The sequence below is a fragment of the Bombyx mandarina genome, chromosome 19 (genome assembly GCF_030267445.1).
Source record: "Bombyx mandarina strain Sakado chromosome 19, ASM3026744v2".
NCBI lineage: Eukaryota > Metazoa > Arthropoda > Insecta > Lepidoptera > Bombycidae > Bombyx > Bombyx mandarina.
Window position 1 is genome coordinate 8,977,379 of NC_143225.1, and position 17,673 is coordinate 8,995,051.

Here is a 17,673-nt window from a genome sequence, read left to right on the forward strand (position 1 = left end):
TATATGTTTTTATTTGCCTCCATTTTCATTTTCCATAGCCCATGGAGTGAATCTCCATAGCCATCACTCCATAGCCCGAGAGATATTAAGATATGCTAGAACAAGACTTGTTTTTCTCTTTCCGTGGGTTTCATAAAGGGCGTTTAGGTGATTCGCCAGAGAATGGGCAGCACTATTCTCTGATTATTATACAAGCGAACTGCTGTCGCTAACCAGCATCTGTTACTTTTGGGTTGTACATCTACACGGGTAGGTCCAACTATTCAGTCTATTCGTACCACGAAGCAGTCATACGTTCCGACTTCCGGTTGTACTAGTAGGCCAACCATTATAAAATACAAATAGTAATAGGTTGGAGAAAAAGTCTTTTCGCATTATAATATGTATGAATTTGTAATAAAATCTATTTGGCTATAACATTTGTATCTGGCTGGTTTTGGTATCATTAAAAGTTTAAATTTTAAAGAAGTTAATTCCAAATTCAAATTAGGAAAATGTGTGATTTTTATTTATTTTTCGTACTGTCAGGATGAGTGAATCTAATGATGAAATTTGATAAATTTTAATTTTTTTTTTATTGCTTAGGTTGGTGGACAAGCTCACAGCCCACCTGGTGTTGAGTGGTTTCTGGAGCCCTTAGACATCCACAACGTAAATGCGCCACACACCTTGAGATATAAGTTCTAAAGTCTCAGTATAGTTACAACGGCTGCCCCACCCTTCAAACCGAAACGCATTACTGCTTCACGGCACAAATAGGCGGGGCGGTGGTACCCACCCGCGCGGACTCACAAGAGTTCCTACCACCAGTAATTACGCAAATTATAATTTTTGCGGGTTTCATTTTTATTACACGATGTTATTCCTTCACCGTGGAAGTCAATCGTGAACATTTGTTAAGTACGTATTTCATTAGAAAAATTGGTACCCGCCTGCGGGATTTGAATACCGGTGCATCGCTACATACGAATGCACCGGATGTCTTGTCCTTTAGGACGCGACGACTTCAAAATTAAAAAAAAAAAAAAAATTTTACTAAATAATTTTAAAAACATTAAAATTTTACTACAAATAAAGTAAAAATGCAACACAAACTGCAAGAGTGGCACAAATTTGGTTTTAGCGTTTTCAAGCCGGAAAAATTGATGTCAAAGATGCACATCGCTCTGGTCGCCCTATTACGGATGAAATGGATGCCATTTTTTATAAAGTGGAGCAAGATCGGCATATTAGTAGTTACAACGTAGCTGAAGAACTGGAAATTGACCACAAAACAGTTTTGACGCATTTGAAGCCACTCAGCAAAAATTAAGAGAGCTTGGCTGGGAGGTGTTAATGAATCCGCCGTATAGTCCTGACCTTGCACCTTCAGATATCTACCTGTTTCGGCCTCTTTAGAATTCTTTAGGCAGTGTCAGGTTAACATCACGAGAGGACTGCCAAAACCAATTGTCGCGGTATTTTGAACAGAAGCCTCAAAACTTCTATAGCAATGGGATCATGTCCCTACCTACAAGATGGCAAAAAGCTATCGGACAAAATGGTACCTACTTATTTTAGTTAAATGTAAATAAACTATATTAAAAAAAATTGTGATTTTTTTTTAAATGCGAAGAAACTTTTTCCCCAACTATTATTTCGACCGTATGTCTCACAGTGTCTGGCGGCATTCACGTTGTGTTATCTATAGACTCCAATTCACACTTTGTGCCAGTTGGTCATGAGTTCGTTCTCACATATAGGTAATCATTAAATAAATAAAAACAGCTCTTACGATGCGATATGACTCAGCTCCTTATAAAAAAATTCAGATAGTTTTTCTAAGAGATACGTGTTTATAGTGAGCAAGTACAGCAGAAATTGTGTCACTGTATTCGTTGAACTCAGAAAGACGTTCAACAATACACTTAAAACATCAATCTGATCTGATGAGTTTCTTGCTGGATCTTTTCAGTGGGTTGCCATTTCGATTTGCAAGCTCGATCAGTGAAGCAGCTGCTTTATATATTAATTATGTTGTGTTAAAAAAATGCCATCGAGCTAACCTAATTTTAGCTGGGTTTTTTATATATTATTATATTTATAAATCTTCTTTAATACTGAATCTAAGTTAAAAGGCCGTTAAAGGCTTCTAAAAACCTACCTAAGCCTACGCATTCGAATATTTTCCTTTATGGCATACCTAGCTAGAACTGAAGCTCACTTAAGCCAACATCACAACGTGAATGTCGCTACCGACACGGCTTGCTGTCTATGTAATTACGCAAATTACGATATTTGCTGGTTTGACTTTTATTACACGAATAAGGAATGCCTTCAACGTAAAAGTCATTCGTGAACACGAGTCACGTACGTATTTCATTAGAATTTCATCAAAAATTGGAACTACCTTGTACACCAGTTATAGTGGCATTGCTCAATACGAATACTCCAAACACTCCAGTCGTCCTCTCTTTAAGGTCATGGTAACTTCATACATCGAATCGAAAACATTGAATGTAGATCTTGGGAATATGTAACATGCCGCTAATCGAGGAACCATGTTTTTATATTAGACGTTAGCCATTCCAATATTATCATGGTCTTTAACAGTTTTTTGCAGTGGGAGGTCCCCTAAATGAGTGCAGTAGAATGGCATCGAGCAGGGAGAGATGGCGCGACATCGTGAGACGCATCAAGTCTGCCCCTTCCAACACTACATGACGATCACGACCACTCTGTCAAGAGTGACACGACTGAGAAGAAGAAGAAAATTAACAGTTTTAGCCAAGCACAGCAAACTTAAGTGTATAAACAAAGAAGTTGCCGGCGTTTTGTAGTCATCAACATATCGGACTTCAGAAATCCTTTCGGAAACTACATTACATGATAACATAGTAACCACACCTTTTTTTTTCCTACCTAAGCTGGTAGCCTTGAGAGGCTATTCCAGCGTAACCTTAACTAGTGGATGAGCTCACGGGGCTCAAACCTGACGACGTTGCTAACACGAATCCTAGCAAGAGCCGTGCTTCGCAGAATCTACCACCGGATCGGAAACGCGACCCACTAAGAAGATCCGGCGAGAAACTCAGTGGGCTGTGTCTGAGAGTTAATTTACTCGTTGAGCCCTTCGTCGCAAGCGACGGGTTCGACGAGAACGGTGACCGCTGCTTGAGGTACCTAAAAGCACCGTTAGTGGATCGGGAGGATCCAAGATGACGTGTTTTGGGCGACGTCGACTGGTTTCCATTCTTTCCACAGGATCGGGAATGAACCACACCACACCAACACACACTAAAGTCGTTTTCCAATTACAGCACAAGAGCGCATTATGCGGCATAATGCTCAACTAAGCTTCAGCATAATTCCGCATTGTGGGTCACTGAGTCGCATTATGCTCTGTAATTAGAAAATTACCATTAAGTAATGGTTAATAATCTGGGTGGGTGTGGTAAAAATGCTAAAAGGTCGAGTTGCCATTTTAGTAATAGCCGTAAAAAAATTAAAAAGAGAAAATGATAAATAATAAATAATACGAATAGAACAAAATGCAGAATAATGGATTAAAACATTTCCATTTTAATTTTAAAGACATATTATTAGAAGAAATAGCTTTGGACGGCCTAGAAGGTATTGGAATCGATTTGCTATGGAGAAGAATAGAACATCGTCTGTCTCTACCAGTAACTCAGAAAATGAAGATTCGCTTATGGAATACTATAATTAATTCAAATAGTTTATGCTTCTATTTGCTGCCAGAACCCGTGCCTATATTTCCAATTTTAGACAGGTTTGCATTAGTTGATCCAGATAGTGGAAACTTCAGAGATCCTGTAAGTATACAACATAACCTAAGTAAGACCATATCTTTTAAATTTCAAGCAATTAAATTGATGATATAGACACCACCATACAAATGTTTTTCACTATAATATTTAAGATTGAAGTGCTTATTATAATAGTATATGTGCTACCTTAACTCTGCTTGAAACATAATTGTTGTTGTCACAGAAAAAAGGGAAGTGCTATTCCACCATATATGCTTACAAAATGCCCTACCATTTAATTAGATTGTAATATGACCCTTTATCTGTAAAATAAGTTAGTTAAGTTCAGGGCCCACCTGATCTTAATTGGTTACCCAAGCTGATAGACATCATGATGTCAGAACTATTACTAATATTGACATAATAATATGAGGTAGAATTCTTAGCAATATTGTACAGAGGCTCTTCGGACCAAAACACATAACTGCTTCACTGCAGAAAATAGGCAGTATATAGTAACTACCTATGTAAACTTATAATACACTCTTCTATTAATCATTACACAAAATATTCAATTTGTCCAGTATCTTTGGATTATATACGCTAAAATCTAATATTTCCTTTTTATTTTAGACTGAATACATTGATGGGCCTTATGAATATAATCCAATTGAGAATGAATATGGTTCTTGCAAGTATTACAGAGAACGAACTCTTTTACCTAATGAAATTATAAGATGTATATCCTATGATGAGGTGGTATCAAAATATGGAGATTTATTAGTGATTGTGGCAAACATAGAAGCACGATGGAGGGCTTTGGGCCCACACTTGCCTATAACATACCTCAATTATTTGTCCAACATACATTACTGCATATTGGAGCTTATTGGAAGATCAAGAGAAAATGTAAGTTAAAATTACCACTATAGCATTTACCAAAGTTCTTGGTTAAGAGTTTACTATCTATCCTAAGCCTTACCCAGGCTGAGTCTAGTATTAGTTAATTATATTTTTAATTTAGAAGACATTTTAAAATTACAATTGCTCATTGCAAATGTACCATATCAGATATAATTTCCCATAGGCTAAATACTATAGAACTGCCAGGATATCTGTGAAATACATTAGATTTTCTCTCATAATTAACTAAACTGTAATGTTATGTTATCAAAATTTTAAAATACATTTAAGTAAAGAAATGAAATCAAACAATTCTAAAATTAACATATCAATATTTTTAAATTGGCAACATTTCCCCTGAATTATAATACTAATATGAAAAATTATTTCATTTGCACCCCAGGGTCAAATGACAATTGGCACAAGTAACATCAACAAAATAGTTAAAGAACCAAAAAGTCTATTCTACCATAGGAAACAACTGCAAGATTTAGACTTAATAAAAGTACAATATGTTACGCAAGTACTAAACTCAAGAGGTGTAAAAAGTCTAATGTTGCGACTCAAGAAGTACCACCAACCAAAAATACTTACGATACCAAAACAAGGGGGCCTGTATAATATTGTGGAGTATTTAAAAAGCAAACCTGATTATAGTGAAAGAACAGAGGTATTAATAAAAAAAGGCTTGCTGACTTCAGCACAAATAAAAAAGATGAAAAAAGGAGCTAACATATTCAATATTGTAAGTATTGAATTCTTCTTTTAGTTCTTATGATAACTTGTATAAAATAAATAGACCAAGTTACTATTTGTCATAAATTTGACTGAGTGAAAGAAGTATTGAATAAAATCTGTTTTTTATTTCACTAAGAGTATTGTATTAGAATACTGCAGTTAATCGATTAATATCTGATAAGTTATGGTATTTGTCAATACGCCCTTGCTGCAACATCCAACTTTTTTATATTTTTTAGATGGGTGACCAAGCCCTCAGCCTACCTGGTGTTAAGTTATTACTGGAGCATTCTTCTTAGACACCACAATGTAAATAGCGCCGCTCACCTTGACACATAAGATCGAAATTTGACTTTGATGTTTAACAGCAGTCCCATTTTCAAGACGAAATGTACGATTTAAAAAAGAAATATTATACTTTGTGGGCTCACAATACGTCCATTGATTATTACAGTTTTTATATTAATTCCACGATATAATTATCTTTTTGGGAAAGTAGTTTGTGAACACATGTTAGGTACCATTTGTTGTTGTTATAGTCCTGTGGTAACTCGCTGGTACATAGGGCCCTCACAAGTTGTCTCCTCTTACGCTTGCCCCTTGACATCACTGCAAGTCATGCCAGAAGTCCTCATCTCAAAAGTAACAATTACTTAACAAAAACTGATATTGGATTTGAATACCGGCATAGTATATTGGAATACTTAATATGAGCACAGTGGGCGATACCAATCACCTGTTATTTTTAGGCTCTCTAATGTTCTTAACTGCAAAATATAACAAGTTTCATATCAAAATTTCCAGGAAGACAGAGAAGTGATTGATTCTAAAAAACAAAGAGTAATGAAAAGAAAATATATTCAAATTGTACCTCAGAGTGATGAGTCCTCAGATTCAGAAGACGAAAACAATGTGGAACCTATCAAATGTCAGTACAAAGTAGGTGTGACAATATTAAGGCAGGCTTATGAGTTACTACTAGCAGCAGGTCGCAAGGGTCTAACTCAAGTGGACATATCTAAGATGCTTGGAGTAGAAGTATATACAAGTAGAATAATATGTGGTGTATTCAAGGCAAAACATGTTGTACGCGTTTTTCTGGAAGATAAAGGTAGACAAAGAACTGCAAGGCAAGTTTTTGTTAAATTTTTGTTTTAATAGTGTAAGTGTTTTACTTTTGACAAATAAAATAACTTAATCATCAATATTTCAGGTACATCGCTATAGCGAACACTGAAAAAATTGATGACACATATGCAACAGAGAAGAAAAAGTTTCTAGAGTACCTCCAAGAAAGCACGAGTAGATGTGATAACGACCAATCTGATTCCACTGAAGTTGCAATGGCAGGTGACATTCAGGATAAAACAAATACAAGTGTAACTAATGACCCAGATAATCCTATCACTGAAGTTAAAGTTTTTTGTGATCTAGATCAAACAAAAATAAAACCACTATACACCGAAAGCTACCCAACTTTAAGACAATTAAGATTTGCTAATGGCGTACTCAAAGTTATTAAAGAGCGACTATGTGTATGCGGATACATATCGCTCAGCACTCTTGTCGCTTCAGAAATAGGCGAGACTCCGTTAGATGCTAAATGCTTCAAAATCTTTTTACAAAAATTGGCCAACAATGGTCACATTAAAATGTACCGAGTAAAATGGCCAGGATTTCAAAACAGATACACGAATTTCATTTGCGCCTCACATGTAAAAGCGACGGATGATATAATCAAATCGAAATACAAAGAAATAAGCGTCAGAGCTGCCTGGAACGCAAAAGGAAAATTAGTCAAATCAAATGATATTGGAAACGCTTCAAGACCAATAAACTTAACACCGTATCCAAGATATATGAAACTTCAAAAGCTACACGAATTCATCATTAAGCTTGTATATTTCGAACCTATAAAATCTGAATCTCACAACTACCCACAGGGGTTTACCACCCTGGTCGATATTATACCGGAAATGACTGTACAATTCGCCATCTGTTTGTTAAAAAATTTATCAGATGTTGGCAAAATGAAAATAGATGAGTCGTTGTTTAATGTTAAATTACGTGATGCCCCAAACGATCTGTACACCATGATCTTACAGTCTACAAATTTGACAACCACTGTAAGAACCGCTGTCAAAATGTTAGCAATGTTCGGTCTTGTGCAACTCATTTATCAATCAGCAGTACTTTCAATTGACCATAATAATACCACAACTTTCTTATTCTACGTTAACAGAAACGCTAAAATTATTGACACAACAGGCGTTTGGCCTAGGCTTATCGCAAACCCGAGCGTCAATGTTAAATCGTACCGTTTTAGAACTTTTGATGATGTGAAAGATTATTGGGCTACAGTCCAAAATATAAGCATAAACACAAAGATAAAACTGGTGGATCGCAAGCGTAAAAAATTCACTCCTCCAATACGCAAATTTGATGAAGTAACAGAGCACGATAACGGAGAACGCTATGGCGATGGGCTAGGAGCCTGTGGTTTCGATTCCTTTTTCTATACGGAAATTCCCCGTCTTTGGCTATCAGTATATGTAAAAGCTGCCAAGTCAGGTCCACAAAAACAAATCATAATACCTAAGAATGTCAGGGCGGCTAAACCTAAGAAGAAAAGAAAAAAGCGAGCAACTGAACTTCAAAAGGGAGCAAAGAAGAAAATCCAATTAGCAAGAACTAGAAAAAGGCTGGTTGAAGGTCCAGCAAGTTGGACAAAAGAAGAAGACAGAATTATAATACTCAGCAAAGTTGCCATAACAATAATGAGTCCAATTTCACAACCCGGATGCCTAACAGTCAGAAACGTGGTTGCTAAAGATATACTTAGTATCAAGGATCCTATGAAGAATCAAGGTGCAGTGCACAGACGTGCTATTGCTCTCGAAACAAACGCGACATGGCAACATGAAAAGGAGTGCTTACTGAACGAAATGAGTCGAAGACGCTTCGTTCAGAAATACGAGGGGCAGTTAAAAAAAATAAGACTTCGTAACTCGGGTAATATGACTAGATTTTTACACGAGGCCAGACTAGTTATGTTGGAGTTAATGTGGATCTTATATCAAATCGTGCAGAGCAGTTCGTTTACGCAAAAACAGCCGTGCATCGCCTTAGACATCGAAGATTTTTACAATAAATTTACTATAACCCCTTCGACGGGGAATAAACAGTTTCATCTCTACAAAGCTCCTGAACAGGCAGCATTGAAAGAAGGAATAATTCTTTCGTTGTTTTTATCATTCAACCAGGAACCTAATATAGAAATTAGTAAGAAAGTTTTCAACGTCCTAAAGAAGTATCCTGAGATGACATTACGGGCTGCCCTCGATCAGCTGAGGAAAAGTGGAGCGGTTTCAGCGAAAGAAAAGATTTTCAACAATTATTTGTACAGAATTAATTTCGAAGATTCCGTTAAGGCCTCGTATAAGATTTCGGCTAGTTACCAACGCAAATGGGCCGACAGACTCAATTCTGATTTCATTGATGATCTTGCGGCTATTGTTGATTCTGAATTACCCGAAAACAGCTTCAAAGGATCGAGCGAGTTAAACTGTTTCTTACTGGAGATGCAAGCTGCTAATGTATTAGAAATAATTTCATCTACAATTCCGGTAATCGTAGATGTTGCTGGAACATCGATTATTTTAGACGAACACATAAGCGTGCTTGAGGTCGAAACTAAATATCAGTTGAAGTCCGGTACGCTAACATTAAAAAATAAAACACAGTTTAATAAAATGTCTAAATATATGAACGATTTCGAATGTTTTGATGCTGCACTAAAGGAATTATCCAGGTAAATAACGAAATATCAGTTTTTATTCGTTGAATTTGCGCAATTCTAAAAAGGGGCTAGGAAAACTTGTCCTCTAACGGAATCTTTCAATATCAACTAGAAATATTATGCTGTTAATGTGAACCACACATACATGAGTATCCCATAGACACAGCCCACTGAGTTTCCCGTCGAATGTTATCAGTGGGTCGCAATTCCGATCCGGTGGTAAATTCTGTGAAGAACTGCTCTTGCTAGGGCTAGTGTTAACAAATTATCGCAGGTTTAGCCCGGAACTTGACCTACTCCGCGTATAGCTGGAATAGTCTCTTTTTCCACCTGCGAAGAGGTCGGGAAAAAAAACATTGTGAAAACAAAGTGAAAATTTAATTAAATTAATTAACAGATGCCTTCCTCTACATCTCATAGGACCGGGGAGCCCGTGCATCAGTTAATTTTTAAACGATATTGCATTGCAGTGTTACAGTGAATAAATTAACGATAAAATTTGTAGATCGCGATTTCTTAATTTCGTCATTCAGTTTTTAGTTCCCATGGATCCAGATATATATAACGCATTTCATTTTTACGTTCAAAATTTAAATTTAAAATAAAAATAATAAAGTAAAAATTTTAATATATATAAATCTATCCCCAGACAAGCTACTATACCATCTAAAACAAAACAAACATATCCATGTGCAGAGGGTAAGGCCCTGAAATACATTGTTTCAAAAGGTGAATCCGGTGCAACATTTTATGAACTAGAGGTAAGCCGAATAACATTGATGAAGTGTTTCAACCGAACGTAAAGCTGACTTTCTAAATCAAAAGTTTCCGAGAAAGCCAGTGATATTGAAATGGCCGTATCATAGACAAAAATATATAATTAAAGTATGGCCAATTTTGAAGGAGACATTTTATTCTTTATTTTCTTTTGCTATCAACTATTGACCTCTAGCTCATCGTTCTCGTCGAACCCGTCGCTTGCGACGAAGGGCTCAACGAGCAAATTAACCCATAGACACAGCCCACTGAGCTTCTCGCCGGATCTTCTCAGTGGGTCGCGTTTCCGATCCGGTGGTAGATTCTGCGAAGTACGGCTCTTGCTAGGGTTCGTGTTAGCAACATCGTCAGGTTTGAGGCCCGTGAGCTAAGCCGGCGACGCTGACATGGTCTCTCTAGACCAGTCTTTCTCAAAGTGGGAGATAACGCCCCCTTGGGGGCGTTGGAAACCTAGAGGGGGGCGTTAAGGGGCCCAGGAAAAAATGGGGGGCGTTGATGTGGGTTAGGGGGGCGCTGTAAAATTTGTAATTTCATTTACTTCATAGTATTTTAAATTTCACTAAAATTAAAACTCACCTACTACACAATAACGAATAATTAGTTTATATTTCTACCCTGTATGATGTTATAAAAACTTAAAATAATTAACATAAATTTCGTAGGATAGCCCACACACCGTACGCAATCAAGCGGTAAGAAATTTCTGCGAAACATGATCGATGATAGTTAAAAAATTAGAGCAATTTTACCTTAATTACATTGCACCAGAAATTATTTTAAACATTAGAAAAAAAACTACCATGCAGAGTTTTAAAATATTACACATACGTAAACTAACACAAATTGAGGTTTTCTTTACTTTCTTTCTTGTTTTTAACATAAGGGCATAATAGGTTGGGGAAAAAGTTTCTTCGCATTTTTTAAGAAAATTCACAACATTTTTCAATATAGTTTATTCACATTTAACTAAAGTATGTCGGTACCATTTTGTTCGATAACTTTTTACAGGGACATGATCCCATTGCTATAGAAATTTTGGGGCTTCTGATCAAAATACCGCGACAATTGGTTTTGGCAGTCCTCTCGTGATGTTAATCTGACACTGCCTAAAGAATTCTGAAGAGACCGAAACAGGTAGAAATCTCAAGGTGCAAGGTCATGCTATATGGCGGATGCATTAACACCTCCCAGCCAAGCTCTCTTAATTTTTGCTGAGTGGCTAAAGATGTGTGAGGTCTAGCGTTATCGTGATGAAAAACCACACCCCTTCTGTTGATTAATTCCGGCCGCTTTCTCTCAACTTCTTGCTTTAATTTCATCAGTTGTTCGCAGTAGAGTTCAGAATCAATGGTCCTGCCTGGTGGTAACAGCTCATGTATAATGCTCTTCCAATCCCACCACACACACAGCATCACCTTGTTGCGAGTTAACCCGGGCTTCGCCAGAGTCTGTGAAGCCTGACCGGCCTTTGACCACGACCTTTCTCGTACGTTCTTGTCGTACGTGATCCATTTTTCATCACCAGTTATCAGCTTCTTCAAAATGGTTCGGTTTCATTACGTCCTAATAAAGAATCACAAATGAGTACACGGTTCATTAGGTTTCTTTCAGTGAGCTTTTTTGTGTACCCAGTTTTTTTCAAATGCGGCATAACTATTTTGTGGTCAATTCTCAGTTCTTCAGTTACGTCGTAACTACTGATATGCCGATCTTGCCCCACTTTTTCAAAAATGGCATCGATTTTATCCGTAATAGGGCGACCAGAGCGACGTGCATTTTTGACATCAAAATTTCCGGATTGAAAACGCTTAAATTATTGTTTTAATATTAAATTATCATTGTCTAATTATAATGTCATAAGTTGATAAAAAATGCTATGCAATAGCTTTACCGCCGCAGTTCCCGAGTGCCACACGTTTTTTTTTGTCAGGAGGAAATCGCCGGACTTCCGCCCTTCACTGGGGATGGAGGGCGGGGCATGTCGGAGTCGAACCGACTAAAACCTCCTGCCGCTCAACAACCAGCATCCAAACCTCGCATGAGACAGAGCTCATGAAAAGGCAAAGGGGGGAAAGCGAAGCGTTTAGTGCGGAGCACATCTCTCCCATCACCCTCCCCCTCGGGACGCTGGACTGGCGGTCGTCGGCGCCACGACCATCAGCCCTCTCGGTCGGCAGACTGTCCGAAGCCCGCCTAGATGGCGCCGGTTAGAATGGTCTATCCTACGGAATACTCCGCTGGGTCAGAACCAGCGTGGGTTGAGGATAGCCGGCCTTCCATCACCCGGATGCTCATGCGTAAAACGTGTGCAGAGCAGCTTGCACGTCGCGTTCTTAGGCCCCCTTCGCCGGTCCCCAGGCCGACATGTGAGGGAGATCCGAAACATTTAGAGGGCCAGGGCTTGGGCGTCGACAAGTCGTTTCCTATTTTTGCGACGAGGACACGCCGCCACCCCTCCCATGCGGGGCAGGCGACGAGCGTATGCTCTGCCGTGTCCAAGTCGCAACCACAATGGTGGCACTCTGCCGTCGGCTCGGCTCCGATCCGGTGCAGGAACTCACCGAAGCAACCATGCCCAGTGAGTACCTGCGTGAGCCGGAAAGTGAGGCGTCCTCTGTCACGATTCACCCAATTCACAAGAACCGGGCGAATCGCCTCGACGGTCCTACGAACAGCCGAAGGATCGGCCAGCCGCCTGGACCATGACTCCAGCACGGACCGCCGAGATTGGGCCCTCCGCGCTCTGACCACACTGAGGCTGGGACGCGCCACGCCCCGGGCACGAAGGTTAGCCCGCCACTGATAGTCAGTGGCGAGCGCCTCCGCCTCCAGGACCCGAGGCGGCGTCCCAGCCAGTACACACGCCGCCTCGAAAGAGATGGTGCGATAACCACGGATGATCCTGACCGCGATGGTGCGTTGCGGCCGTTGCAGCAACTTCGTTACCCCCACGGCCAGTAACTGGCCCCACACGGGCGCCTCGTATAAGGCCATTGACCGCACCACCCCCGTATAGAGACGGCGCGTCACCTGGTCAGGCCTCCCGAAGTTGGGAAGTAGCCGGCTTAACGCGCCGGCCACCCTCAACAAACGAGGGACCAGGTTCTGAAAGTGAACACGGAAGGTCCAACGACTGTCCAGAATGAGGCCGAGGTACTTCAACTGCACCCCGACCCGATACGGACGCCTCCAACCACGATATGGGCATCGACGGGTGGCACTCTCCGGGGCCTGTGGAACCACATGGCCCCGGATTTACTGAGTGTCACGTCGAGGCCCAATCTCCTGATTTTGCCGACGACATGCGCCACCCCTGCGGTGGCAAGACGAGCAAACTCAGCCAAACTACACCCCCCCCCCCCCGGGACACGTCCAGCGTGTCGTCTGCGTAATTCCGATATTCCGCAATAGGGGGCCGAGCACCGACCCTTGTGGAGCACCACGTACGACCGCGAACCTGTGCACGATCCCACCGTGTCCAGTACACGTGACCGATCTGTCCTCCAGTCGGCGAAGGTAGGGGGGCACTCCGTGTCTTACCAGGGGCATTTTTTGTAAATAAAAGAACACTTATTGCGGCATAACTATAATAGTTAGACATATGCTGTCGCGACACTTTTTGTAAATAATAATGTTTTTTACAAAGTCGTAGTACGTTTTTTTATTCTATCATCAATAGTTTTCGTAAGGCCAGGGGCCTTAAAGAATATTTTAGGTAATTTTTTTTACACCTTGGGTTAAATTATTGGAGTTTTTATAATATTACTATAGATATTAATTATTACAAATAATAAAAACGCTGACTTAGGCGGCAGTTTTTATTTGAACCAGTTCTAAACTATAAACTAAAATTCTACGAAAAATTACCTATATTTATCTATAATACGAAATGATATTAATTTATTTTTCGTAGTTTCCTTCCTTCTTGCGTCGATAATCCTCAGTGTTGAGGGTCGTGGCCTCCTCTAATAACTTTCTCCTGCATCATCCTGCGCCATTCCTGCCTGTCCTCGGCTGTGTGGATAGCAACGTGGACTGAGGTATTGAGAGTGGAGCGTATTTGGTCCGACCAGCGTATTGGATTTCTGCCTCTGTGCCTTCTCCTTGCCTGTTACCAGCAGCTTTTCCAGATTGTCACCTCTCTTTCTGGCGATATGTCCAAAGATCTCCAAACTCCTCCGCGCGCATGTAGTGCTGAGGCGCATTGGAATCTTGAGCTCGGTAAGAATGGATTCATTGGTTCTGTGTTCTGTCCAACGAATCCCGAGCATTTTCCTCCAGCACCACATCTCAAACGCATCGATGCGTTGGCGGTCGGCTTTCTTGAGGGTCCAAGTCTCTGCGCCGTAGAGAAAAATGGAAAAGACGAGGGAGGTGACGAGCTGCTTTTTGGTATTCCTCGAGATGTTTCTGTCCACCCAAACACGGTCCATTTGGGACATAGCTCTCTTTGCCATACTTATTCGCCTTCTGAAGTCCTTTTCGGAGGATCCATTACTAGCTATGACGGAGCCCAGATAAATGAAATCCTCTACGACTTCCAGGTTTAGCTTACTGAATTTAAACAAACATATTGATGAGAAGAATTCATTTTTACTTTGCAAATTTGTAAATACACGCTCTGTAGCAATGTACGGACATATAATAATATGAAGAAACAATAATAGCATCTACAAATACATATGTACTACGTGGTACGACATTTACTAAAATTAATACAACATTTATTAATTAAATTAATGAAATAGTGGTTTTAAAGTTTTAGGGGTGTATAAAAAATGGGGGGCGCTGAAAAATAATTGATTTTCAAAGGGGGCGGTAAAAGAAATAAGTTTGATAATCACTGCTCTAGACCATCAGCTTAGGTAGGGAAAAAAAAGACCCCTAGTTTACAGTATCTCTTAAACTATTTTATTCAAAGACTATTTGAATATTATAATGAGTATTTATGTATTTTGAATATTATAAATAATTTAATACAATAAGCTATTTTTTAAATCGGTCGCATTATTTTTTTTATTTATGAACCTGAGTTATTAATTAATATATTATTCTTTATTTAATAATGTTACTTCATTTAATCATTTTTGAAACTTAAATTAAGTATTCAGTCGGACGCAGAACTTTTTTAATGGAAAAAACGGGTTAGTTTCACTTAGATAGATTTTATTAATCCATTTCACGTAATACCATTATTATTTTTTTCAGAAAATTAATGGAGACACTAAAGCACTCATACAACAATTGGCGGATTTGGAGTCTGCAAATATCATAAAACGCATCGGTTACAACGAAAACATTTTAATTTCTATAAATTTTATAGAGAGCTTGACTATTAAAATAGATGACAAATACATTATACCCACGCCCTGGTTGAATACCGATGCCACAATAAAACAAGATATATTCCTGAAATGGGCAGGCGTTTTAGTAAGCAAAATATGCGAATACCCGGGAGCTACAATACAGTATCTGTCCGATCAGTGCGAGTATCTGAGTTGCAGAGCGGTCCAGGATGTGTGTGTCTTCTTAAGTAAGATGAAATGCGTTGCACTAAGCTGTGTAAAGACAATAGAACCGGATCTATTTTCGGACGATGATGTATATACGGAAACTACTGAATATAATTGTTACGAGTCATTTAACAACATAATTGTTTATCCAATCAAAAACTGCACCTGCCGTTACGCATACGTGAGAAAGTTAATGGTCTCATCGTACAGTAAAAGCTCAAACTAACCTATGTATCGAACTGTAATGTTTAAGTAAAGATGAATTTAAAGAATTTTTTTTTTTTTACATTATATGTAAGTATATACCTATTATAGTACTTTTGCTATCTATCTATCTATATAAAAATGAATTGCTGTTCGTTAGTCTCGCTAAAGCTCGAGAACAGCTGGACCGATTTGGCTAATTTTGGTCTTGAATTATTTGTGGAAGTCCAGAGAAGGCTTAAAAGGTAGATAAATATGAAAATACTCGGAATTAAATAAAAATAACAATTTTGTTTTTCCTTTGATGTGTCCCCCATCGGACGGATTCCTTTTGTTTGTTTTAAGTTTATTTTGTACAAAAGTTTCGGTCTTTTATTTATCGATTGAGGCACTACGAAGTCTGCCGGGTCTGCTAGTGGATAATATGTAAGGTAATACAGTACTGGGCATTAATAAAATTTAGCATGAATAGTCTTTGGGAAGGTATAAACGTTCCACTTTCAGGTAATTATATCGACTAGCAATCGAATCCAAACCCGTGAGATAGTAATCAGGTTCACTAACCACTCGACCGACGAGACGATCGAAGTCAATTCAAAGATTAAAGAAGAACAGGATTGAATGTGCAAAAAGCCAAATCTTGTATTGTTATTATTTATGGGTTGAGTGTTGTATCAAAAATCTGATTTTTTTATCTTATTGCTAGGTGAACGAGTTCACGGCCCACCTGGTGTTAAGTGGATAACGGAGCCCATAGACATCTACAATGTAAATGCCGCCATCTACCTATAAGTTTTAAGGTTTCAGTATAGTTACAACGGCTGCCCCACCCTACAAACCGAAACGCATTACTGCTTCACAGCAAAAATAGGCAGGGCGGTGGTACCTACCCTTGCGGACTCACAAGATAAAATGGCCAGTGTGTTCAGTGCGGGTTTTTTGACGTTCTCGATAGCATAAAAGAACTTTTTGGCGGGAACGCCGGGAGTACAGTGTGATTTGTTTTATTTTGTTTACTTAGTGTTTCTTCAGGTGTAAATGTGGAATAACGATGGTTTATTAACTGTTTAATGTCTGTGAAAGTGCACAAATGTGTGAAAATGAAACAAAGCCGCTGAACGTAACTTCTCGGAATCCTCCAAAAAGTCCACTGAAAAACTTAGTAAATGACCACCATTTTACTGAGATTATATTATTATTTCATCCCATATCGTCTCATCTCATTTCATTTAAAAAAGTTTTCATAAAAATTAAAATAAGACTTGACCTAGAGGTTTTAGTTCCTATAGTAGAATTATTTTGTCCGTGCAGTTTGGGTCATAAAACATAGCCCGGCTAGGGCGGTGTGCATGTTGCGCAGGCGCAACGCCATTATCGGTAAAAACAAATGAGTCATCGAAGTCAGGTACACGGTGGTGGGGTGGTATAGTAACCGGCAAACTTCGTGAGCAAATGACCTTGACTGCGCAGAACCGAATTTTAGATCACTTTGGTGGTGAGGGTGAGGCGCGACGGCAGGGGAAATCGTATCGAGCGCGTTATTGGTAGATCAGTTGAACCTTGCGTCCCGCACCGCGCCCTCGTTCCGCTTGCTCCCAAAAGTACGCTTGCGTACAGTGAAAAGTTTATCGTTATTAATCGTTAAGTTATTTGTTATAATTGCTTGTTGACTTTGTTGCCATTGCTATATGTTGAGTGTTTGTTGTTTTTTTATAAAAAATACACTATGCCGCGACAAACTGGTGTAATATTCAAAAGAAAGGGTAGAAAAATTGTATACGACGTATATTGCTTCATTATAAAACAGGGGAAGAATTATATGGAAAAAGTAAAACAGACTTCGGAAGCAAGAAAAACATCAGTGAGTACTTTTAGGTACATTATTAACGAAGCTAAAGGCTCTGGCTTGCTCGCCGTGTTTCGAACTTCGGGTAAGAAAAGATCAGGGAAGAAGAAAGTTACCGGAATGGATAGTTTCGTTCAATCTGTA

The 17,673-nt window shown here is 39.2% G+C and overlaps 1 protein-coding gene across 1 annotated transcript; it reads left to right on the forward strand.

Moving 5' to 3' along the window:
- The first annotated feature begins 3,453 nt into the window (after positions 1–3,453).
- Positions 3,454–15,751, forward strand: LOC149500851 (uncharacterized). Its single transcript, XM_089735303.1, has 7 exons — positions 3,454–3,815; positions 4,383–4,658; positions 5,056–5,397; positions 6,195–6,520; positions 6,604–9,201; positions 9,839–9,950; positions 15,175–15,751. The coding sequence occupies exons 1-7, from the start codon at positions 3,531–3,533 to the stop codon at positions 15,703–15,705; spliced, it is 4,470 nt and encodes a 1,489-aa protein (XP_089591429.1). The 5' UTR covers positions 3,454–3,530; the 3' UTR covers positions 15,706–15,751.
- The last annotated feature ends 1,922 nt before the right edge of the window (positions 15,752–17,673 follow it).

Excerpts from the sequence above, each read along its gene's own strand:
- LOC149500851 (XM_089735303.1), top strand. The coding sequence starts at position 3,531 with ATGCAGAATAATGGATTAAAACATTTCCATTTTAATTTTAAAGACATA. Across the intron at positions 6,521-6,603 it reads GGTAGACAAAGAACTGCAAG|GTACATCGCTATAGCGAACA; the intron begins GCAAGTTTTTGT and ends TCAATATTTCAG. Across the intron at positions 9,202-9,838 it reads GCACTAAAGGAATTATCCAG|ACAAGCTACTATACCATCTA; the intron begins GTAAATAACGAA and ends ATCTATCCCCAG.